Source organism: Phodopus roborovskii, unplaced genomic scaffold (genome assembly GCF_943737965.1).
Source record: "Phodopus roborovskii unplaced genomic scaffold, PHOROB, whole genome shotgun sequence".
NCBI classification, from domain to species: domain Eukaryota; kingdom Metazoa; phylum Chordata; class Mammalia; order Rodentia; family Cricetidae; genus Phodopus; species Phodopus roborovskii.
Window position 1 is genome coordinate 21932794 of NW_026126447.1, and position 25369 is coordinate 21958162.

At 40.4% G+C, this 25369-nt stretch overlaps 1 protein-coding gene across 3 annotated transcripts in view; it reads left to right on the top strand.

The window, feature by feature from the left end:
* Nucleotides 1-25369, top strand: part of Focad (focadhesin) — a 289725-nt gene that overhangs the window by 236801 nt on the left and 27555 nt on the right. For all 3 annotated transcript variants that reach the window (XM_051188149.1, XM_051188150.1, XM_051188151.1), the window contains 9 exons: nucleotides 1801-2039; nucleotides 6984-7073; nucleotides 13437-13584; nucleotides 15499-15618; nucleotides 17086-17208; nucleotides 17683-17760; nucleotides 18364-18435; nucleotides 19928-20030; nucleotides 21942-22022. In XM_051188149.1, the coding sequence (XP_051044106.1) occupies nucleotides 1801-2039; nucleotides 6984-7073; nucleotides 13437-13584; nucleotides 15499-15618; nucleotides 17086-17208; nucleotides 17683-17760; nucleotides 18364-18435; nucleotides 19928-20030; nucleotides 21942-22022 (1054 nt within the window). The remainder of the gene's footprint in view (nucleotides 1-1800; nucleotides 2040-6983; nucleotides 7074-13436; nucleotides 13585-15498; nucleotides 15619-17085; nucleotides 17209-17682; nucleotides 17761-18363; nucleotides 18436-19927; nucleotides 20031-21941; nucleotides 22023-25369) is intronic.

Below are 25369 nucleotides of genomic sequence, written 5' to 3' on the forward strand. Positions count from 1 at the left end.
ATTTTCCTTGTGATAGAAAGTAAAAAATCCTTTGCTGTGCTTTTCTGCCTTACCAAAGATTGGGCAGGTGAAATGATTTAAGTAAAAATGTTGTATTTTGAAAACAGTAAAATTCTTTGTAAATACCAAATAATCATGTGAAAAATGACTGCTCCTCTCCTTTCCTGTCTTCACAGTGGTATTCTAATGACTAAAGCAATGTGAAATACACACTTTGTTGTTGTCTAATGTTCCCTTTGGGCTTGTGGAATCACTTTACTTCTGCAATGGTGTAGAGTTATTTTGGTTTTGTACTATCAGTATCCATTGCTTAGGGAATTACAGAGATCATAGCACAGTCAGCTGAGTGGCTGAGGATTGCAGTTGTTTGAAGAAAAACGTAGCACAGATCCCGAACTATTGCTAAGATTACGAATTTAGCCCTCAATCCATTGCCTATGGTCCTCTCTGTAAATACTCGTTTCCCTTTCCCTTGCCCTTAGGAGGACCAGGTATGTATTGACCTGGGCCTTAGGGTCCAGTGCTAGGTTTAAAAATTACTTGCTAGGTAATGTAGAGGTGAGTTGGAAGTTAGGTTTTGTTCAGAGAAGTCATCTTTTTAGTACTGGTTTGTTTGACTTGTTTTGAAACTTGTACAGTAGCTAGATCAGAGACATTCACCAGAACAAGAGATTGTGTGAGATTTCTAATCATTCTGCTTAGTTATTAGGAACCAGTGAGACAGTCTCTTCATTTAGTCAGTTCTGAGTCAACTCTTAACCTTTTTATCGTTTTTTTAACAAAATTATTCACTTTTAAGAACTATTTCAAAAATCCTTTACTTCCTGTGTCCAATAGTTTAAGTAAATTGATCGTTGGAAAGCCTTATATTAGCTTCTAGTATAATGTCCTCCATGCTTGATTTTTACCCTTAAAGCACTAGAGCGTGGCAAGCAAATAGACATAGAATTCAAACACACTGTGGCATGCTTTCACTGCCAGGGACAATGCCTGCTTTATGGCACGTCTGAAAATTTAAAGCAGACAATAGCAAGGGGTGGTGAAGAGGTTTTCCTCTCTACTTGAGACACATTTGAAAACGTATAGCATGCGTGGCGGAGTGCTCTAACATGGGACTCTTGCAGATTTTGTTCATGTTCAGCTGCCCTGTCATTTTATCAGGGCTGTTATTCATTTTTCTTCCCATAATTGAGTATTGGAAGGCACATGTAGAGCCCTCCATTTCCTTTTGAATAGCTGGTTATTGCTTTTAACCAGAAGCTTTTAGAGTTTCAACTTCCCTCTTAATTAAAGGGAATTAACCCCCTGTAGGAAATAATCCATCTACTGGGCTGTGTTCCCACCAAAAATTTTGGGAGATGTGCCAATAGATCCTGTGCTAAACTTCCACCTGTTTGTCTGTAGTAAACATAAACTCCTGTCTGCCCCCCATTCTTTATTTTCCGGGCAAGTCCTAGCTTTCTGGACAATTGTAATGCGGCTTGTTTCAAACAGCCTTACTTTTGGCTTTCCTATTATATGCATGCAGGCTTTTAAAAACATTGAAACTGTTTGAATTTATATAGTGAGAGCGCCCGAACACTTAGAATTCTGTCTTTGAAATTTAAAAGGCCATTACTGATCTCACGAGGTAGGAGGTGGGTTCATAAACTGAAATCAGAGTATGCAGCAAACACGTTTAGATTCTCCTTTTTTGTCTGTAGGGCAGGTGTAGGAGAAGCTTGTGTTGCCGTAGTGTTCATGTGATAGATGTGTTAAACAAGAGGCTAACCTCTGCTTTCTTTCTTTGGCATTCCCTAGAAGTCCTATTCTGGTGAGAACACAGCCAGCGCTATCGTGCGCTCTGCTGCCGCCACGGCTTTGTCTCTCCTTGTGCCGGTTTTCATTATCTCTTGCAAAGAGAAGGTTGAGGAAATCCTGAACACACTGACTGCCAGGTTACCTGGGAAACCAAGTGCTGATGAATCTCAAGCCGTGCAAATCCACATGGGCCTTGCTTTGGGGATGTTTCTCTCCCGCCTGTGTGAAGAGAAACTCAGGTACAGTTGATTGAAGTATTGCTGTGTTTCCTCTTGGTGATTTAGGTGATGGAGTGTATGCACGCTGGTTCCTAAACATTGTATCCGAACAGTTGTGTGCTTCCTAAACTTTCTGAGATGGTTGAGTTGATTGTTCTCTTATATGGGTGAATTTTGCTGCCTAAAATACCATCATATGGGCATTAATATACTTTAAGAGTTAATATGCAAGTGATTGGTTACTTGAAAACCATCTCAGGCTAAGATAAAAGCTCTAAGTACATCTTTATAATTAATAGGCATGAACAAAAGCTTTCGAGTGCTGTAAGTAAAGAAAAACTTCTCCCCTACCCCTGTCATTGTTGATCATTTCTTGCCATCTCCATAAATCTGGAAGAAACAACTAGGGAACCCCATACATCAGAGGGGTTCTGGGAGTCGCTGAGTTACCTGAGAACTTCATGCACCCAACTTCAAATTGCTGCTTTTGTCCTGTGCCCTGGCTACATTTAATAATCTCCAAAGGGTCCCAATCTGTGCATATTATACTGGGTGCTTTATTCAGTTTGATTGCTCATTTTTAGACTGCTAGCATTACCAGTGAATGGAGTAAAAGGAATATGAAAGACCCAGGTGGAAAATTCCACCAGATGGGTAGATTTTCCTACACATCAATCAATCTATTTTAGTTTTGCTCATATTTCTTTTTCTCCTGATTTTCACATTAAACTGTAGCGCTTTATGCATCCAGGTTGATTGTATTGTAGTCTGACATGAATATCTGGTTACCATGAATATTTAATGGCAGTGACTTAGACTTCAGCCCCATCTTCCTGCACCGGAAATAGGATCTAGGGACAAACATCTACCTATGATGCTAAATGTCCTTGTACAACCTGGTTGGTAACAATTAGTGGTCCAAAAGCAAATATTGGTGTTGTTGTGGATAAACTAGTTGGTGTTATATAACATCCATAGTGTTTGAAACTAGAAGTTAAGTTTATGTTTGTAATTTCCATACCTTGAACAAATGCTATTTGTGGTTTCTTTTGGGAGGGCGGGTGGGGGGACTAGAGAGGGTATGGACATTTAAAGGGAAAAATCTTTAGCTTCTGGAAACATCTGGCAGATGAGTGGAGTAACTGGCATAATATCTGCAAATGAAAATGAAACATTCCCAGAATGTTCATACAGGCCCAGCTCTAGATATGAGCAAAGAACCTGCCCTTTGCATGGGAATGAATCGACTCTTCCATTCCTCATGTGTCTGGTAGAACATAAAGTGTTTTGTAAAGGCTTAAGACTTCAAAGTGAAGTGCTTTTCCCCTTTGCTGCTGTGCTACAAATACAGTGTGCTCTCCTTGCCATCTGTGTTCTGGCTCTTTCTCGGTATGTTTCCAAGCAACATATTTTTCATTCAAGACCGAGCCCTGGTTGTTCAATTCTAGGCTGTGGCTCATTTCTTCATTAACTTGGAATAAAGTGCTGCATTGGCTTTATGACTGTCAGGTTTGCATTGGGGGTAAATTTAACCTTGCTGTCTGGAAAATCCCATGGAGATCCACACATGCACTCTTATCCCTCATTCCCAGGTTGTCTTCCTGCATAGAATCCTGGGAAAGGACATTAAAAAGCTCACCCATAGCAGAATCCCTTGGAATACTAGTAGATTGTTCATTTGATTGTTTTGGTTTTTAAGACAGGGTCTTGCCTGTTCTGGAATTTGATATGTAGACCAGGTGGGCCTCACAATCAGAGATCTACCTGCCTCTACTTCCCCAGTGCTGGGATTAAAGCTGTGTACTACCATGCCTGGCCCTGAGTACCTGTAGATTTTTAACTTTGCCCAAAGCATCTTTTTCTTGGGACCTGTGTCTTGATAGTGTAGTCACCAACATGTAATTATCCCTATTTCCTACTTGTTCATTTATTTTAGAGCAGAGAAATCAGAAATAGTTTCCTTTTTATTACCAGTTAGTGTTTTACTTAGTAATTACAATGTTACCTTTCCAGACTAATTTTTGTTTGTTTGTTCCCTAAAACCAACCTTAGGGGCTGGAGAGATGACTCAGTGGTTAGGAGTTTAGTACCCAGTACCTTGTTGGGTGGCTTACAACTGCCTGTAACTCTAGTGCCAGGGACTCTAGTAGCCTTGCCTGGTTTGTAAGGAGGCCTGTACTCATGTCCCAACACCATACATGGACACAAATTAAAAATAAAATGAATCTCAGAAATGTAATTTAAGATAGGGACTAGATTGATAACTCAGTGGTTAAGAGCATTGGCTGCTCTCCCAGAGGGCTGAAGTTTGATTGCTAGCACCTATATGGCAGCTCATAAACATCTCTAAGTCCAGTCCCAGGGCATCCATTGCTGTGTTCTTGTTTCCTTGGGTACCAGACACGTACATGATGCACAGACAAACATGCAGGCAAAGTACTCACAAATAAAATAAAGTAAAATTAATTTAAATAAAGCTTGAAATAAGTAGTAATATCAAGTACCCATAAGAGAATACACATCAGTAGTCCACTGTTCTCAGAGTAGATTCCTCCTCCTAGAAGAGAAAGACTCATCACAGTCAATCTGGTTTATGATTCTCCTGAATTTGAATTCCAAACTAAGATTTATTCAGGAAGATATGTTATACCAAGCTTCTCCCTCCCTCCCTTCCTCCCTCCTTCCCTCCCGCCCTCCCTCCCTCCCTTCTTTCCTGTCTTCCTCCCTCCCTCCCTTTCTCTTTCCCTCCCTCCCTTCCTCTCTTCCTTCCTTCCCTTCTTATTTTCTTTTTTCTATTACAATCTTGTTTTACATGTTAATCCCAGTTCCCTCTCCCACGCTTCTTCCCATGCTCCCCACCCACCCCCTATCCCATCCCCTTTCTGCTCCCCAGGGAGAATGAGGCCTTCCATGGGCAATCTTCAAAGTCTGTCATGTCATTTGGAGCAGGGCCCAGGCCCATGTGTCTAGGCTGAGAGAGTATCCCTCTATGTGGAATGGACTCCCAAAGCCCATTTGTATACTAGAGATAAATACTGATCCACTACCAGAGGCCCCATAGACTGCCCAGTCCTCCTAACTAACACCCATGTTCAGGAGTTCTGGGTTTGTCCTATGCTGGTTTCCCAGTTATCAGTCTGGGGTTCATACACTCCCCCTTGCTCAGGTCAGTGATTCTGTGGGTTTCTCCAGCCTGGTCTTGACCCCTTTGCTCATCACTCCTCCCTCTCTGCAACTGGATTCCAGGAGTTAGGCTCAGTATTTAGCTGCTATACCAAGCTTCTTGCCTTCTTCATGACCTCTAAAGCTGTGGTTCTCACCTTCCGAATGCTGTAACTCTTTAATACACTTCCTCATGTTATGGTGAACCGCCCCCCCATCATAAAATTATTTTGTGCTACTTCATAGCCGTGATTTTGCCACTGTTATTAATTGTAAATGTCTGGTATGCAAGATTGCTGTGTGACCCCAAAGGGGCCATGGCCCACATGTTGAATACTGCTGCTCTAGAGGCTCTAAGTATGATCTCAGTAGTATATATTGAAAATATTGTTATAATTTATTCCTAAGACTAACTCTGAAGGCATTTATTCATTTACTGCCTCCCACCTCGTGTGTGTGTGTGTGTGTGTGTGTGTGTGTGTGTGTGCCTGCCTCCCCGTTTGTCTGTCTGTCTGTCTGTCTGTCTGTCTGTCTGCCCATGCTTCCCTCATGTCCCAGTATAATCCATGTTTGCAAGCTGTAGTCTTGCTTTGAAAGCTGCTATTTAAAGTGCTGTCTGGCTGGCTGTGTGGTCTTCCTGGGTTGTTCCATCCAGCATGATGTGAGGACTGAGAGAAGGAGCTGAGCCCTCGGGACCCTGAGTAATAAAGCATGAGTGAATCCCACAGCTTTGCTTGAGGAAAGAGCCACAGAGCCCCTGACTAAGCGTTCTTTTACTATCCAGTCTGAGTTCTCACTAAGACAATTTTAAAAACCAGTTGTTATATAGGAGCAGAAAAATGTAGGGCTGGGGAATTTTCTCCTTAAAAACTTTATGATTAAAGGAATAAGGCTAACTGACAACCTATACAACTGAGACATGAAATCCCATGTCCCTCCTAAGAGAGATTTGGAATGATTGATAACTGTATCCGTAGTTTCACTGAATTTTTACAAAAGCACCACTTTTACATTCTTAGAATTATTTGAAATGTTGTTCTTCAGTGATTTAAAAATTTAAATACAAAGAAGAAAATCAAAGGAACTTTTAGGCATTATTGTTTGTAATTCGTTACACTCTTCAAAAACCTAATTACTGGATATTTTTTTCTTAGATCCCTTGTCTACAAAATGAGCACATGTGAGTCACCAATGTCACTTCACTTCCCTTTTTTGTTTTTTGTTTTTTTTTTTTCTTTCTCCAAGACAGGGTTTCTCTGTGGCTTTGGAGACTGTCCTGGACCTAGCTCATGCAGACCAGGCTGGTCTCGAACTCCACAGAGATCCTCCCGAGTGCTGGGATTAAAGACATGTGCCACCACCACTGGGTGTCACTACCCTCTTTATATATATTTTTTAAAAAAATGCTGATATTTCCAGTAGACAGTAACAGAAGAAGACTTTTTTTGTTGTCTTTTTTTACTAACATGTATTTATTTGTGTATGTGTAGGGGGGACATGCATGCTATGTGCACATCAGAGGACAACTTGTGGGAGTCCTTTGGCTCCTTTCATAATGTTGGTTCTGGTCATCAAACTCAGATCAGCAGGCTCTGTAAACATGTTAGACAAGCACTCTTACCCAATAAGCCATCTCTCTAGACTAAAATGCATTTTGTTTGTTTTGTGGTACTGTGGATCAGATTCAGTCTTGTGCATACTAGGCAAGCATCCTACCACTGAGCCTCACACTCAAAGGTATGCCATGTACTTTGAACAACTGAGTGGTTAGTAATAGTCCATTACCCCTGTCTCCTTCTCTAGTGACATGTCTGGCCAGCAGATGAACCTTCTTCTGATGAAGTCCTTGGATGCCCTGGAAAACTGCTGCTTTGACCCCAGTCTTGAACACAAGTATGTTGGTTCCATTCATAACCAGTGCTTAAAGACTGTTCGCTACTTGCAGCTATTCTTGAATGCTGTGGTGAAGTATTCACAGGATCTGATCTTAGATTCCTTTGCAGAGAGTATTCAGTGACCATTGGGAAGAATCTTGCACTGAAGACTTCTTGGTTCTAAAACCAGGTCATTGATGGATGGCATGCTTACATGCAGAACTTTTTTTTGTAGCTTAATCTTCCTGCTACCAAACTCCAGTTTTGTTTTGAGCTTGTACATGAGACATAGATCTGGTGACCAGGATATGTCACTTAACCTCTTCAAGATTAGCTGAAATTATTTCAATAGGAGTGGGCAAAGAGAGCTTCTAAAGATTTGAATTTTCCTGTAGAACCATAAGATGAGGAATAAAATGGAAAGGCCCATTTATAATATTGGGGTTCATAATATGTTTAACAATAACAAGCCTTTCTCCAACCCCCATTTAGACCTCATGCTTTTTAAAGAGCTTTTTTTTTTTTAACTAAATACCTTAAATTTTATGGTTTCATTCTAATACTGAAAGATAATAATAATGAAAATAATCATAAAAGAATAAGAATGTAAAAACTGTTGAATATACTGTTAGACATTTAATCACTAATCTAATTTCTATGACTTGTATTGGTGAATACTATGGTTTGATTAGGTTTTGTAGAATATTGTAAAGAATAGCTTGTACCTTTTTTGATTTCTATGTTTTGGAATCTCAGGTGTTGAGTACTGTTGAGTCCATTGTTTCTAGAAAGCACACTAGATTAGAAGTAATAGTTTACCCTTTTCTGTTATGCATCTATACCATCTAGCTTGTCACACTCAAAGTTTCGAAGAATAGGTAAAGGAGTAAAGTGGCTATACACAGGAGAGCTTATGGACGATTTCATCACAGTTACAGCTAGTCTCTGTAGTGATAAGATCTTGTCTATATGTAGGGTAAGACTGAATAGAAACCTGACAATTCATCAAAATATCCTTCAGGATCTTGTGATGTCTTTAGTGTATGGTGTGAATATAGGAAGGGAGTTTGATAGCACCTTTGGGTTCTTCTGAATATAGAAAACGATTAATGAGAGGAATAAGAACATGGTTATTATTTGAATCAAATGACAGATTGAGATTTTGAATTTAATACATGCATTGCTATTATCATATTGATAACCAAAAGGTAAGGAACCCACTCCCAACCTTTCTTTTCTTCCCATTCTTCCAAGATACTCACTGTAGCCATGGGTCAGGATATTAGGATGTTGTAGAAAAGCTTACAGTTCAAACACTGCAAGTTCTTAACTAACTGGGACAGTGGAGAAAGCTCACACACTGTTCACCTTCATTTCCAGGGAATGTGTTTTAATGTGTGGTAGACTGGGATGGACCAAATCTCTGTGGAATAGGTGCTTATGTGCTTAACGGTGTCATGTCTAAGTATATTTAACCTCAAGTTTTATTTATTTTTTTGTGTGTGATTGATAAGACTCTCATTTTCTCTTCTAAGCTTCTCTCTTGATTCCTACTGTCACAGTAAAGAGCAGTGTGTGAGAGTGGGTCCTGGGACCAGTCCTTCAGAGGAATGTAGAACAGGACCATGTGAAACACCTTCTCACTCACTGGGTAGAGAAAGGTGCTTGTCCATCAGAGCCCAGTTAAAGGTCCAAGCTTCCAAGCATCCCACCCCTTCCCTATCCAAACTTCAGTATCTCTGACATCAGTGGAACTCAGTATTTCCTCATCCTGGGGTTTCCTGGGTGTCAGCCTAGGATGAAGTTCTTTCTTGGTCTCAGGTTCCCCTGGAAGTTGGTAAGCAGCTATGTTTTCATATCTGCTCCTTGAGGGCTTCGCTCCTAATCACAACTCTAGGCAGGACTCTTCATCACTTTGCTGTATAAGGAAAGCAAGTCTCAGAGCTGACACTTTTTCCAAGTCACATGCTCAGTCCCATGGAGTCTCCACAGCTGTCCATCCAGAGTTCATGAGTTTCCATGATCTTGGTTCAGCTGTCTCTGAAGATTTCTCCATCATGATCTTGACTTCCCTTGCTCATATGTTCCCTCCTCCCTCTCTTCAATTGAATTCCCTGAGCTCAGCCTGGTGCTTGGTTGTGGATCTCTGTATCTGGTTCTATCAATTATTGGATGAAGGCTCTATGATGGCAGTTGGGATATTCACCAATCTGCTGGGAGGGGAGGTAGGTGAGAGGGTAGGAGGAGGGTTGGGAGGGAGACTGTGATTGGAATGTAAAATGAAATTTAAATAAATTAATTAATGGGAAAAAGTCACATGCTTTATAGATGGCAGAATTAAGAAATGGGCCTAGGACCTCTGAATTAAAAACCATTTTTTTTCTTTGTCCTGTGTGTACAGTGTGGAGAACACAGTTCTATGAGGGGTGGGGGAAACAATTTGATACTTACCACTATGGCATTGTTGTTGTTATTGTTATTGTTATTGTTGTTGTTGTTATTATTATTATTATTATTATTATTATTACCACCACCATTATTGACATGCAGATGTTGCCCACTATCACTTGGCCCAGCCTTAATATCTGGCATATAGCATAAAGTATTCCTCTGTCTAAAGAAATTGCCAGAGTTTAGGGCAACCCCCCCCCACACACACACACACATACAGTAAGATCATGAAAGCATTGCTGAGAAGTGGTTAGTAGATGATCCAGGAGTGTGCTATCTCAAGTGATAGAATTCTACCAGAGCAAATTCACCATGCTTCCCTGACTCAATGACTGAGTGAAAGGAAACACCTGGGCTGGGTATCTGGGCCTGTTGCTAACATTTTGCTGCCACCTAGTGCTCATCGTTTGCCATTGCAGTCCTGACAGCCCTAATTGTGGTCATGTTATCCATCAACAACCTGAGCTTTGGTTAATTACTATTGAGTTGTTACAAATACAATAACATTTAAATTGTGCCTTGTAAAGGGCAAAGTGCTATACAAATGTTAACTGTTATTCAAACTAATTATTATATGGCTTGTACCTAGTCTGTAGGATTGCTAACAATAAGCTAGCCAACTCAAGATTCATCTGTGGTTATCTTAGAAAAGTATTATTGTTATATCTCAGTTGATATAACAACACGAACACCAAAATTGGGTATTCTTTTATAATTTATTCTGATGGTGATCTTATAATATCTTTTAATATCTGATACTGTGATCAGATATTAAAATGTGTGTGTGTGTGTGTGTGTGTGTGTGTGTGTGTGTGTGTATGTGTGGGCGCACACATGTGCGCGCGTGCAAGCATGCACCTAGTCCATACACACACACACACACACACACACACACACACACAAAGGAGGGCACTGGGAATCTTCCATATTGTTTGTCATTGTTTGTTTTAGGATAGGACCTCTCACTGCCCAAGCCATTTGTAGTTAGAGCTGGCAGCTATTATTCAGACGATTCAAGAGCAAGTTAAATAGGTGGAAATGGTGAGTTAATCATTCAAGTAGGTTTTAAGACTTAGGACATTAAGGTGCAGAAGATTTTAAATGAAAGGAATAAAGCTTTAGGGATATTTTCTAGATGCATACTAAAAATTGGGGGGGGGGGACAAAGAAACATTTTAAAAGGTCAATGGGTCATTTGATTCATAAGAGAAATGCTAAAACTCAGGACAGCAGCTAAGGGTATCTAACTTATTAAGGACATGCAGCATATTTATAGTAACATGGACACATGGAGTTAGACTATATATTCATAGGATGTGACAGGCAGTTAACATCTCAGCCCTGAGTAGAGTTGGAATTCTGGTTTAGGGAGTCACATGTCCCCTTTAAACCTTTATGTCTGTGTCCCTCAAGGTGCTGGAGGACAACTTCAGCCAAGCGCACCTTGAAAAGCAGACTCTCCAAAATGGCTTGTTAACTGAGAACAACAAACCCCAATTTTTACTTGAGCTTTGAGAGAAATAATCTGTACATAAAAATATGATAGCTATCTTCCTTCACTTAGATTGGCAAGAAGCAGAAATGAGTTTTCCTGATTGAATCTTGTATAATATGTTCAGTTTTTCTTCCAACTAAACATAGGCATCAGGATTTGTACACACATGTGTGAGTGTGTGTGTGTGCACACGTGTGCATGTGTGTGTCTGTGTCTGTGTGAATGTGTGTGCATTCCCTCTTTTTTATGTAGGTATTCTGTATACCCAACAATTATAAAACTCACTCAGCCAATTCTTTAGCATTCAGCAACTTCTGGACTAGAGCCTCCAGTTGCATCAAGTGGAATACCACAGGCTGACGATACTGTATTGAAGAAAACAAAAACAAAACAAAACGACATCCACTGTCACAGAACGTTGAAATTAGAGAAGAAATAATGCCCCCAAATAATCCCTCTTTATAGTTTATAACTAAAAGTGTAGGACATAACTTAATACAGGGACTTGGTACAGGGTTCCAAAGAAGAACCATTTGAAATCTGAAGAATAGCAAAGACCTAGACAAAGGGAGAGCAGAGGTTAACTTTTCAAAATATTAATCAAATTGTGTCTAATTGTACCTTTTTCTCATTCTGCCTGTTTTACATGTGTCAATATGGAAGGGTAGCTTAAAAGCCTTCCCTGTAGATTCCTAATTAAAACAAAAGCTTTAAATCCATGTTAATAAAGAGTAGCCTTCCTTAAGAAATGTGACTGGCCTCAAAGCATGCAGTCCTAGGGCACCAGGGTACGAGGCATTGGTTTTGGGTGATGGGAAATGCATTAGGTGTTGAGTTTGTTAGGTTCATGTGAGCTGGAGCAGCAACCCTGCCTGCCTGCCAGAAGTGGGATGAGTTAGTTTCTCCACACAGGACTCCCTTGCGTTTCTTGTTATGCAGCAGAAACTAGAAAAACAGTGAGTTATCCCCTTGTGCGTGCCATCATGACACCATGCACGGTCCGAGGGGGCCTTGGGCATGGCAGATGGAACTGAAGGCTGAAGACTGAAGTCCCCTCTTTCTGGCTGAACTCTTCTGAAAGTTTCCAGTGTAATCTTGAGCACGTGTCTAAGCTCATCTCTCCCTCCGTGTGTCTACTGTGAGGTGTGGACACTGTTTACACAGAGCTGTTTGGGGGCATGTTACCTAAGTGATCATAGGAAGGTTCTTGATGCCAGCCAAAGGTGTAGACATCATTTAAGAGAAAAAAAAAATGCTTTCCATATGGATATTGGAGAAAAGCCCTGGAAGCCTGCTTTCAGCTAGGGATATTATGATGACAGGGTTGTCAAACCAGCATCAGCATGCTTTCTGAAATGCTGGCATTACCTCCAGTTAAAAAACAACAGGAATGAGAAAAACGTTAAAAAGCTGCACTATGTTATACTAACTTGAAGTTTCTTGATACCAATCCTTTTCATTAAATGGTATGTGTCCTTTCAGGGAACTGGGACAAAGCCCCAGATTCCAATTGAATTGTCACAAGGGGTAACTTTTGACAAGCCTGTCATTTGTCCGTTTTCTCTTCTGACCCAGTGGTGCTCTGAGAGACCAGAGGGGAAAGGAGGATTAATGTCATTGTGAACAGATGAATACAGTCTCTTTAAGAAAGAGATTCCACTTGTTGGAGTTGACTGGGAAACACAAGCCCTCAGCACCCCTGTGTCTTGCTCTGCTCCTGTCTGTAACCACAGCTCCTCAGCACCCACCTTGGAATTTAGCCTGCAGCTAAACCATAGTGTAGTGGCACAGGCCAGAGGGAAGGATTGTGGCATTTCTGTGAGGGCAGAAATTGAGCTGTTTCTCACCAGTTTAAGTCAAGCTCTGTGGTTTCTTTGTTTCTGTCCAGGGGGATAGCTGATGTTTGGTTGTTGGTGCTGATGGTGCTAGGGTGTGTGTATGAGGAAGATCACTCTCCTGTGTGTGTGTGTGTGTGTGTGTGTGTGTGTGTGTGAGAGAGAGAGAGAGAGAGAGAGAGACAGAGAGAGAGAGAGAGAGAGAGAGAGAGAGAAAGAGAAAGAGAGAGAGTTGTGTGAATGTGTGTGTGTGAGAGACAGACAGACATACAGAGAGAGAGGGAGAGAGCGCACATGTGTATGCACCCATATATGCCTCTTTTAAAAGCCTGTGCTGGGGATTGAAATTAGAGCCACAGTCATGTTAGTCAGGTGCATTACTAGTGAGCTACAGCTCTAACCCTGCTGCATAATTGTCTTGATATAAACTTTTCAGCTTGAGAAGAGAGTACAGGGGTACATTTCAGAAGTCACAGTGCACTTCTAACCAGGTAGAAATAGAACTTTGCCATCTGACTTCAGCTTCAGAACGCCATGAGCTCCTGCATAAGTGTGGAACAGTCATGGTATGACTCTGACACTGTCTCTTTTGTCGTCCAAGCACCGGCTGTGTATTAGGAGTTGGACTTGCCCTGTCCCTCATGAGCCACAGCAGCCACACAGAGTCACGAGTTCATGTGGCAGCATCTCTGCGGAAGCTGTCTGCCTACCTAGATGGTAGTGGGAGCCAGAGCAGGACGTTTCAGGAGGTAGGACGTGGGCTTCGCTTTGCTTCGCTTTGCTCTGCTGTCTTCCTCTTTCTCATTGCTGCTGCTTTCTTCCCCATGGAATTAGGTAACCCTCTAACTGAAATTTTCAGTTACAGCTACCAAGAAGGAGGAAATCTGAGTGGCAAGCCGCCTATATTATACCACGAGGCCTCCAAGTAGCACTTGGACTTAAATGTGGTGTGGGAGATAAGAACCATTAGAGAATACAGAAATCCCAGGCAGCATCACTACCATCATTTCCCAAGAAATGGAGCTTCTGGAGTTTAAATTGAGGGCTTTCGGAATTGTCCTCAAGTGAAATGTATCTTTAAAAAAACCAGTCAGAAACAAGCTTAAGAAACCACAAACAAATGCCCACTGGTATGACAAATTACTGAGGAAATTCCCTTTACCATTTTTGGTGAAAGTTTTTTTTTCCCCCCACCCTGGTGTGGCAGAAAACTATGTGAAGAGTTGGTGTGACACCACTGACATATATGACCCATGTTTAGCTGGAATGCTTTAAGCATGTGTCATGTCTTCTCTGTTGTGCTCAGGTAAAGCCGAATTGCCTACTCCCGCCTTTGGGAGGGCAGGGATGACCTTGTGGCCAGCCGGGCTGGAGTCTCCCTCTCATTAGAGTAGATTCTGTTTTCTCCCAGCCTTCCCACAAGCTATTGATGGGCACATAATGGCTGTTGTGTTTCCCTGCTCGGCTCCTCTGCTTTCAGCAATGGGACTTGTTGAATTGGGGGCTTTCTTTGTGGCACAGAGGGTTGAAGTTTTGTTCTAGGTATACACTGCATTTCTATTTTTAAAGTAGTGTGAAGCATGATCTCTCTCTCTCTCTATATATATATATATATATGTGTGTGTGTGTGTGTATGTGTATATATATACACACAGATATACATATATGTATATAATATATTTACATATGTAGAAAGAGAGAGAGAGAGTGTGTGTGTGTGTGTGTGTGTGTGTGTGAAAGAAGAAAGAACAATTTGATTAATCAGCGAAGACAAGGTTCTTTTAACAGTTGTTTTTGTCTGCTGTGATGATTTGATTAAAAAGTCCTTCAGTAAGTAATTTTGCCCCTCCTTAGATGTTTTATAGATGGCTTCTTCCTTGGAAGCTACTTGTATTTTTATACATCAACCAGCACTGGGAGTGGAACTTTCTTCTTAATCTGAACAGCATTATAAGAAAGGGTTTGATGGTGAACATGGGAGGTAGCAGGAACAAGTTTGCAGAAACTGACTTTCTCAAACTTATATCTGACCCTGCAGATATAAGTTTGAAAGACTCTCCAGTATTGTCTCTGTTCCCATTAACAGTTTTTATTTATTTGTTCCTATACCCATTTGTTTGCTTACTAAGTTTTCCCACCTATACAATGACAACTGCAAAAAATAACCAAAAAAAAAAAAAAAAAAAAAAAAAAAAGCCCTCTCAGTTTCATACTGTGTATCTAACTACCAAGCCTTCACTCCTGTTCCCTGGGGCACTCAGTCCCTCCTAGGGAATGGAAACACAACTGTGTTTCACATCTTTACTGTCCTCTCCTATGAGTCTGGGGAGGAGTTCATGGCATTTTTTAGCTGGTAAAGATCTACTTCCTTGTGTTGTTGACAGTACTGTGTGTTGGTTTCGAGTCTGTAGTCGCACATTTGAATCCTGGTTTTCTCTCATAACTGTTCGCATTTGGGCCTCCAAACCCACCTAAGATGATACCCATCTTGACCCTGTTATGAAGCACAATATAAATCAGACAGCAAATTGGTACCCAGTTTGGAGTATCTATATCTAAATTCAGTTCTTCTGGAGAATTTGACAGATGAGCCATGGCACCTAAGCCAAGGTCTTTGATTTTGCCTGTGACCAAACATTGTTTCTGTTGCATTTTCTTCTTAGGTCCTCGCCTACACGCTTAGCTGCGTGTGCGCATCAGCGTTCAGTGCTGGCATTATTGAGGCTGCGGAGGCTGAAGATACTATGAACAAACTTCAGCTGTTGGTAGAGAACAACCAGCAGGTTGGAACCTGTGCCCCGATGCTTTCTTTCCCTGAGTTTCATGTTGCTGCTGTATGCTGCCTTCTAATTACTTAGACTAGGATGGACTCCGATGTATCTAGAATTGGAAAAAAAAAAAAAGTCTGATAACTCTTTGCTGTCACCATCATAGCCAGCAGCCCCTGTCACCAGATGCCGTTCTCATGTTTTCTCTCTCAGCTTCTGTGGACACTTGGCTGAGAATGTTATGACTGGGTTTAGATGTTGAGACAGGGTCTAGCTCTGGTTGAGCTAGAACTCAATATGTAGATCAAGCTGGCCTCAAACTCATAGAGATCTACTTGCCTGTGTCTTCCCAGTGCTGGAATTGAAGGTGTACACCACAAGACTCAGTTTCATAGTCTTTAATTCTTCTCTTTCTCCAATCATTACTCTATATTCATGAAATCTTAAAATATATGGTTGGAATGAAATGCAGGAAAAGTGAGGAACTGTATTGAAGGGAAGGAATTTAAATTTGTCAAAGATACAGAAGATAACAACAAAAATTTATCAAGTTATGAATGCTTAAGTCAAACGTTGGCAAATTCCAGAGAAATACTCTCTCTTCATAACTGAGTATGTACAGGGAAGTTCAAATACTTAAAAAATTATGCTTAAAGTGATTGCTCTTAAGTGCTACTCGGTCTTTTAAAAGGAAGCTCTGACATACGCTGTGCTTTGGATGTATTGAAAGTGTTTGATGCTAAGTGAGATGAGCTAATCACAAGAAGATGCTGCCCAGTTCGGCTTGCCTGAGACACTTAGGTGTCTGTCTCCTTGGAATCAAATTACAGGGACAGGAAGTAGATTGGCAGTTGCCCCACGGGTACGGTGTGGGAAGGTTTAATGGCAGAGATTTTATTTTTCAAGATGAAAATAGTGTACAATTGTGGATATACTTGATGCCAGTGAACTGCTATCCATGCTTAAGATGATGAGAAAGAATTCTAATTGTACGTGCCATCAATTCCCCCGGCATGGCTCTTAAAGAAAGGTTTCTCCACATTTTAGTGCTGGCCTTTGTGAATTATTGCAGGAGCTACTGATCTTAACTTATGGCGACATTGTTGCTGTTTTTGATTCTATCTGTGATTACATGTTCAGAATATGCTTTGCAATAACACAGTCAAATGTGTTCATATACTGTATTTGTTGTGGCATGTTTTCTTGCTTAGGAGGTGATTTTGACCTTGGGTGGTGAACCTTGGGCTTTTCACCCATACTTTGTTCTGAAATTGTAGACTATCAATTGACAGTGAAGCATTATTCTCCTAAGATAAACTACCACAGCAGCAGAATTCCTTACAGTAAAACTCAGTTTCCAAAGTCCACATCAAACTTAGGTATAGGAACCCTAGAAATACTTGTTTTACTCTGTGTATACTAAATGTTCTATAGGAGTTCTTATCTATAGCTCCCCTCCACCTCTATTTTTATTTGTTCCAGACTTCAGGCTTTGCACTGGCATTAGGGAATCTGGTTCACGGTTTGTCTGTGTGTGGACATGGAAAAGCTGAAGACTTGGGCAACAAACTCCTCCCCAACTGGATTAAAGTTGTCCTGACAGAGGTAAAAGTCATCACCTGCATACTATTATATTTTTATATAAAGGAAAAAGGACTTTTTATTGGATTCTTTATAGGAACAGCTAAGATACATAGCTTAACAGTATATGAATGGGTAATTTCAAGCGAAAGAGGCGTGTATACCTTTAATACCTTGTAAGTAGTGCAGTCTGTCAACTATTACAAATTGTTTTTGTTTTTAAAAAGCTGGCTATTCGGTAGTGCTTTAACTTTTAAAACAATGTTATGGTTTTCTTGGAAAATAGAAACAATAAGAAGCCACCTATGATTTAACAGCCTTAATGCATTCCTTTGTTTTAGTCTGTTGTTACTTCAGGGTCAATTATCAATTGTTAGTTGTATTGATCCTATGCATGTGTTACAATTTTAGCCACTGACCTTGCTGTGCAGCAATTACATGAAGATTTCAAACCCAAGGAATATTTTGCTGTTGACTGTTTTGATTCTTGGTTTTCAGGGTGCCTCTACCATGCTCTGTCTGGCAGCCCTTCATGGTCTGGTGGCGCTGGTAGGCTCAGATGCGGACATCATGCAGGTAAAGCCAGGAACTCTAAACGGAAGGAATTTGAATGAGTACATAGCCATAGCAACAATAGAATAGCATTAGCTTAATGTCCTAGGGGAAGAGGAGTATGTCCTCTTGGCAGTAGTTACTCTGTGGCTTTCAGTGCCTTGCTCTGTGGAAAAGAAAAGTACTCTTGGCTGAGAATTCTTTCTGTAGATATGTATCCCTTGTTTGGTTTAGTTTGTAGGATTCAAACCCCTCAAGGTAGATACTTTCCATAGCCCTTTCCGTGATTGGCCCATAAGAAATTTCAAAAGTTATTCATAAGGAATTTCAGTTCACATCTATGATATTCAAGTTTAAATCTTTGCAAGTGTTGTATTCTGAAACATTATCCCAGCATGTGAAGCTTATCACAGTTCTGAATTGTATACCTTTGTTCATATAGTAAAACTTTGAGGGACTGCTATGTGTCATCATGCAAAGGTGCTAAGAAATCAATGGTAGATAAATCCTGGGCCCGGCCTTTGAGGAGCTTACCACTTACGTACATGAAGTATACTGATAGCTGATAGATTATACCATACCTAGATGGCTTCTCATGCCCTGTGCCACTTCTGCTCAATCTTTCAGCTAAAGTCAGAAGCCATCCAGAGCTCCCATTTTCAAGCAAGGCTTAATGAAGTCATTAGAACCTTAACTGAGGTAAGAAGAGGAATTTTCAGTCCCTGGGTGGTACACACATCTCTTCCTTTGCTGTCTTTTCCCTACTGCTTGTCATAGTGTTTCTTACCTGGCAAATGTGAAAGTCTAACATTCATGTTGAGTTCATGGACCATTTCAAAGTAGTATATGGGCTTGTGTTCATTGACAAATATGCCCTGCTCCTGTGGGTGGGTAGAGGGAGAATACTGCCTTTTTTGAGGTAAGTTATTACTGGTTCACCTTAAAATTAAACCTGACCTTAAAACGCTATCTGGCTGTTGGAACAAGGACAAATAGAAGGTGCCCAAAGGGCAGGGCACACTCCAGGGAAGAATAATCAAATGCCATTAGTTCTGATAAGAGTTTGTGAGTAAATAATTGCCATTGTTATCCTTGCTGAGACATAATAATGTTCATTGACTTTAAAAGTTTTTATCTGTTAGGATTTTTATCTGTTAAAACATTATGTTTACTGAATAAGCTGTGAAAGTACAGCTTCGAAAGAAGCTGAACCAATGTGGCAGCAGTCTTGGGTGCACGGCCGAGCCTCTTCCCGATGATCATGGCCAAGCTGAGTTTCTGTGACCGGTAGTCTTACTATACCCAGTGCTTTCTAGCTTATTTTTTCCTCACTTAGCCTATTTGTTTTCATTCTTATAAAACTTGGTTAATTATAATACCTAGCATATGAAGATGTGTTAGTAATCCATGGTGGAAAAGCATGAATTTCTGGGCAGAGAAAAATATATTTTACATATATGAATAAGAATGTGCTCAGAAAAAGAATTCTACTGAAGTTCAAGTTGTTAAAACTTGGGAGAATTAGGAATGATTATTTTAAAATGTTCATAAAGTATAATAATCGATGGTAGAAATTATTTAAAGAAAAGAATGAGTTAAAATTTCTATCTATTTTAAGAGATATTTTATCATTAGGTAACTTTCGCTTCTTTTCTACTTTTTGAGTTCTTTATTTTCTTTTAAGGCAGGATCTCATGTGTTCCAGGCTAGCCTCAAATGGTTTAGCTGAGGGTGACTCATAACTCCTGATTCTTCCAAGTGCTGGTGTTACAGGCATGAGCCACCACACTTAGTCTATACTGTGTTGGAGCTGAACTGTGGCCTTTTGAACACTAGGCAAATACTCTACCAACTAAGCTCCAGCCCCAGACCCCTTTTTTTTTGAGCTTTCTTGAGCCAGTTTTTGAGAACAGTCTTGCTTAGTGAAACCCAAGAATATTGGTAGTACTTTCTGCCATGATTGGTTAATTCTTTCATTCATTCATTCATCATTCATTCATTCAGCAAACTCATCAGTTAACATAAGATTCAGGTCCAGTGTAGGAAACTCATGTTAGCATCTTGCTATAGAACTTCCCATTCTCAACTAAGCCTCTACCTCCTACAAGGTTAATGAGAGTCTATGGTGGCCTTTCATTGAATGGAGCTTAGATCTTTCCCCATCACCAAAGTGCTATGTGTTCATCAATAGGTCATCAATGTCTCTGGGGTGATTGGTCTTCAATCAAATGCAATATGGCTTCTAGGACATCTTCACCTATCTACCTTGTCTTCAAATCAAAGCAGAACTTCTGGTAAGATTGAAGTCCTAATATTCTGGAGCTGGAAGAAGGAGTGCCTGACTCAGGGTTCTGCACTTTGTTAAGGAGATAGGGGCATCACAGCCATTCCACATGACAGATGTTACAATATTTATTTTTATATATGAGCAAATGGAGTATAAAGAGTCTTCCAGACTTACTCTGGGTCTCATGGCAGAAAGTGGTGCTTTGGATTTACATTTTTGGCCTCCAAGTCACTTATTCATTCATACTTCCTCTCTGCCTCCCTTAGAGGATAGTGTAGACATTCAGTCAAGGACCTGTATTTTACAAATGAAAAATATGAAGCCCAGAAATATTACATGACTTACATTAAGAGTTTGTTTAGTGATGAGTCCATAAACAAAGAATCACATCCTTGAAGCTTGGACCATTTCATTTTTACTAAAAGTAATGATGTTATGTTTCATTAAAAATATCTTCATACAGAGCTACACAGTGAAACCCTTTCTCAAAAATATGAAAAACAAAACAAAAAAACTTGTCTATTTGTGACTGGGATTTTTCTGCCCAATAGCTTTATAAAGCCACATTCAAAGATGTGTACCTCCTTAGGGGTTGGAATCCTGGCTCTTCAAATAACAAAACCCTTTACGTTTGTTGTCTTTTGATAAAAGCAATAAAAATATTATAATTCCCATGTGCTTAATTTGTGTTTGTACTTAGAGATTTTTCTAGGGAAAGAACCACCTTCATTTATCTGTCCCTTGATTCTTATAAATGGTATTTTGACCCACTAGCCATCTTGTACCTGGTCCACAGAGGTTTAGAAAATAAAGAACCCTCACTAAAACTAGTTTCATGTATTCCTGATGGGTCATCTACTGATAGTGTAACTATGAATGTGGGCTTCTATAATTTTTGTTTCTCTCACTGCAGTCACTCTGCAGCTTTAGACAGAGGACTTTGGTCCACATCCTTCCCAACATGGTGAACTTTAGACAGCTGGAAGTTTTCATATGAACATAGGAAAGGGGATTTAGATGTTAGAAACCTCTGCTGGTTTTGAAGGTTAGGGCTCTTAGGGTATCCTGGTAACATAACACATTATGTTAGGCTTTGCTGTGTGTGTGTGTGTGTGTGTGTGTGTGTGTGTGTGTGTGTGTGTGTGTGTGTGTGTGTGTACTTACAGCTTCGTCAATATGTTCAAATGAAGTATTGGTGAGTCAGATTATACCAAGTTCTCATGAACAAAATAATTGTGTGTCTGAAAAACACAACTACTCATTACTAGTGGAATTTCCCAGTTGAGCCATTCATTGCAGCAAAACTGTCTCATGAAACAATTATGAGGGGCTGGGAGGAAAAGGATTTAGGGGACTCTCAGGACTCTGCTAGCAGAAATGTCACTGGCTCATTGGTTCAGGTCAGTGGCCACATCTGGCTCTTTGTACATGTTGTTCACCACCTTAGGTAAGAGATGGTGCTGTCAATCCTTGTTTTTGAATTTCCTTGGTTCATACAGTTGATGCAGCATCATAACAAGACCTCTAGGACAGTGTCTAGCTTAGAAGCCCAACAGGCTCTCTGGCTACCCTGAGAAGGTCATTGGATTGGAGCTTTTGGTGTGATAGTTTGCAAGGGAGGGAGTTTTATCACCACTTCACTTTAGTAACATCCTTTGTGATTCTTTTTAAGTCCTTCCTAGGTTTGTCACCATTTTAAATTTTTCTTAATAGCCTGAGTGATTCCCTCGGAGCCAATCACTTAATCTAATAGAATTAGTTTTTGCCATTATTCTGAGTACAGGCTAGTGTACACAGAATAATAGCATAAACATCTCTGCCTTGTCTGTGGGTTGAGATGGCAGCATGAGATCATTACCTCTCCTTCATTAGCCCTGCCAAGTTCACTAGTTAATTTGATCATTTTCTGCCTCCACAGTTCCTACTGACTACAGCTATTTGCCCGAAGGCAGTTTTATTAGAGCAGCCATTGGCTTCTTCGTTACAGGAGGAAAAAAAGGCAAGTGATCACATTTCTTGGATTTTATTGTTGTTTCTTCATGTTCTATAAGTTATATGCCCGAAGCACACTCTGTAAAATCAAATCTGAAGGGGCAAATGTTGTCTTCTGCTAAGCCGTCTTCTGGATGACTAGGAAGCTAAAGAGTTGCTCTGTATATGTACAAACTATGTTGTAGTCTCATGGTGGGTGGTTCTGTGTAAACTGTGTCTTCCATTTTATCGCGTGGAGCTACACCAAGTGTATACTGCTTTTTCCATCCATCTGTGACTTTAGTGTAAGTAGAGGAAGCACATCCAAGTGTCCTTTGCATCTCAGGCCTGGCTGGGAAGTAGCTCCTGTCCCTAGACTTGTCTGATCATTCTGTGTTGCTAGAGTCACATGCTCTAACTCCTGTTTCTAGCTTCTGTTTTTTTTTCCTGCCGAGCTCCTGGGTTGTGGGCCTCCACATTAGAGGATGTTGGTTTAGTGCCTTTGTTTAACCAGAACCAAAGAAGTGCTGTGTGAGTTACTGAAGAGGAGCTCTGTAACGACACACACTTCTCTGAGTTGTGAGCAAGGAGGGCAGGCTGCTAGCATGGTGTATGTCCTGGCTCATGCCAGTTTCGTTAATATAATCATCTTGCAGTGATGTTCACTACTTTCATTCTTTCCTGACTGGGCAAATCAGTGACTTTATTATAGCAAGACCATTAAAAATTTAAAAAGGAAAAAAAAATGCATTTTTTAAGTGAATTAAAATGGAAAAGTGCATGAGATCTGGAAGGAGTGATTTGATAAATGAAGTTCATGGAAAAATAAAATCTTTCCATTGGAAGAGAAAGTATTGTTGCTTGATGCCCCCTAGGAAGAGCAATCCTAGAGCTATTTTTGTGGCCTGGCCCCTTGAGTCTTTAGAATAAGGATTCATGCTCCTTATTCTAGGGTTGTGAGGGAGAACTGTTAGCTCCTATTTTTTTTTTCCATGTAAAAATCGACATGATTATATCATTGTCCTATATAAACACTGTTGCATATAATATGCAAACTTGTTTAATGATTACATTGCTACAGATTATGTCTTCTTAAAACACATATAATAGAGATGTCTTCATTAGGAAGAAATTGAATTCTTACTAAATGAGCGTCTGAATTTTCCACAACCAGAATAACGTTAGCACCACATATTTTTTATTATAGCTTTATTAAGCTGTCCATTGTTAGCTTGTAAAATTAAAAAAAAAATGATTAAACATGAGAGAGCATCACAAGAAATGAAGTAAGAACTCTGAAGTCAAATAAAAGACTTCAAGAATGTGTTTTTTTTTTTCCTGGCAAATAAAATATTATTTTGGCCCCGCAGATCCATATTTCTTGGGAGAAATGAGTTTGCTTGGAATCCTCTGGGGGCTCCTGGTTCACTGTGACAGGCCTGTGACCCTCAAGAGCTGGCTCACCAGAAAGGGCTCTGCTTGGAGGCTGGAGGCTCAGGTGGGGCTGAGATGCTGTCGTGTGCAGCCTTGCTGGAAACTGCTCCAAGGCAGACCATTGGAACACTTAAAACTGCCACCTCTCCAGTTGGATTTTAGGCATTTTCAGGTTGTGGGAGAGGGCTGCCTTCCTGTCAGGTTTGCTGAGTAGATTCAGAGGAAAATCTATTCAGCCCCACACATTACTAATGATGACCCCAGAGGAGTGGGGGCCGTGGGAGGCTGACCTCCGCCTCCAAAGCCCCATTTACAAAAACAAAACCAGACCCTGCTCTGTGGGACTAAATGGGATGGCCAAATGCAGAGGTGTGCATGCAAACGAGCGCTTTCTTCTTCAATATGCCCAGCTCATTTGAATTTTAATAACTCCCTTCTGAAGGAGCTTTTGAGTTTAAATGTCTGGATGTCACTCACCAGAACCCAGTGGGGCTGCTGGTAGAAGGATGACAACGTCAGTGAACTCTTTTGAGGAAGAGATGGTTTTTTAAGAATAAAAGTCATGCTTGGTACAGGCAGAAGATAGGCAGGCCACTTCAGGAATGGTGCGGCTTCGCCGCCTCTGTGGACTATTTTTAACTTTAATAACTCACGAGAAAAAAATGTAAAGGGTTATAATTGATTCACACATATGCTGGAATGAGAGTGACATGGAGATTTCCAGCACAGCCCATGAAGTCCTAGAAGAACTTGTCAGACTGCTTTCTGGGGCTTAGCACTCGCCAGGCTTTATATTCGCACCTTAATGGATGTGTGATGTTAGAGCACCAGTTCCTTCATGGAGACCTGCACTCCACTGCCATACCAAGGCAGTGGAATTCTTCTAGTTATTAGGGAATTCAGTTTCTGGCTTTGAAAGGAGCCGGATCTTTGTCTCCCATGTGATATTGCCTGTCTTCTCTGATCTTCAGTGAGGTGTGTGACTCCTTACCTTTGGTAGTCATCAGTCACAATTACTATGGAAATCTCTCAGCTATGCGCCTTAATGTCTTTGCTCAGAATTGAATTCCTCCCATTATGGAATCGTAAACTCCAGGTCATTCTGTAGCAGAGGCTGGTCTTGAACTCAGTATGTGCTAGAGCTACCATTAGACCCCTGATCCTTTTCACTTCATCCCCCAAGTGCTGAGATCACCCAGCTCTAATTTTGAGTCTTACAATTTTCTTCCTTTCTACTCATCCTTCTGATTTTTGATCTTTATGATTTCTCAATTCCATACCATTTCAAATGCCATCAGCATTTTATCCACTTCTTTAATGTAGCATTTAAAACACTTAATAAAAGTAATAATTCTTTCCGATGCCCATACTGGGTATCTCTATACAATTGGACTGTTGACATTGGAGAATGTGGCTAAGGCTTCCTAAGCTCATTCTCTATATTAGGCTTTGAAGTTGATAGCGTAAATGTTACCTGAGGAAAATAAATAAATCTATGTAGTGCAATGAGTGGCATTTCCTCTCATTAACATTGGTCAGTGATCAATGCAGATAAGCTTTAGGTTTATACACAGATTATCTGAATTCATATTCTTAATCGTTTTTAGAATTTCAGTCGTTTTGGACTAGAATGAGATTTACTTGTTGAGACAGTGTCTAGCAGAATTAGTGAACCGAATACACACTAATGATGTCAGAAGGTTGTATGTTTTCAGGGAATTGGTTGCCGAAACAATGTGCCCTTTTAAAATATTTTGAATTATTAATAACTTACCTATGCAACTCTGGAAACATTACTGTAAATTAACATATGTGTATAGCGCTGACTTTAAAAGTGGCATAAGGAAGAAGATAGTAGCTGAGCAGAATGGCTCATACCTGTAATCCAGTGCTTGGGGGCTGAATCAGAAGGGGCCATCCTGGGATACACAGTGAATTCCA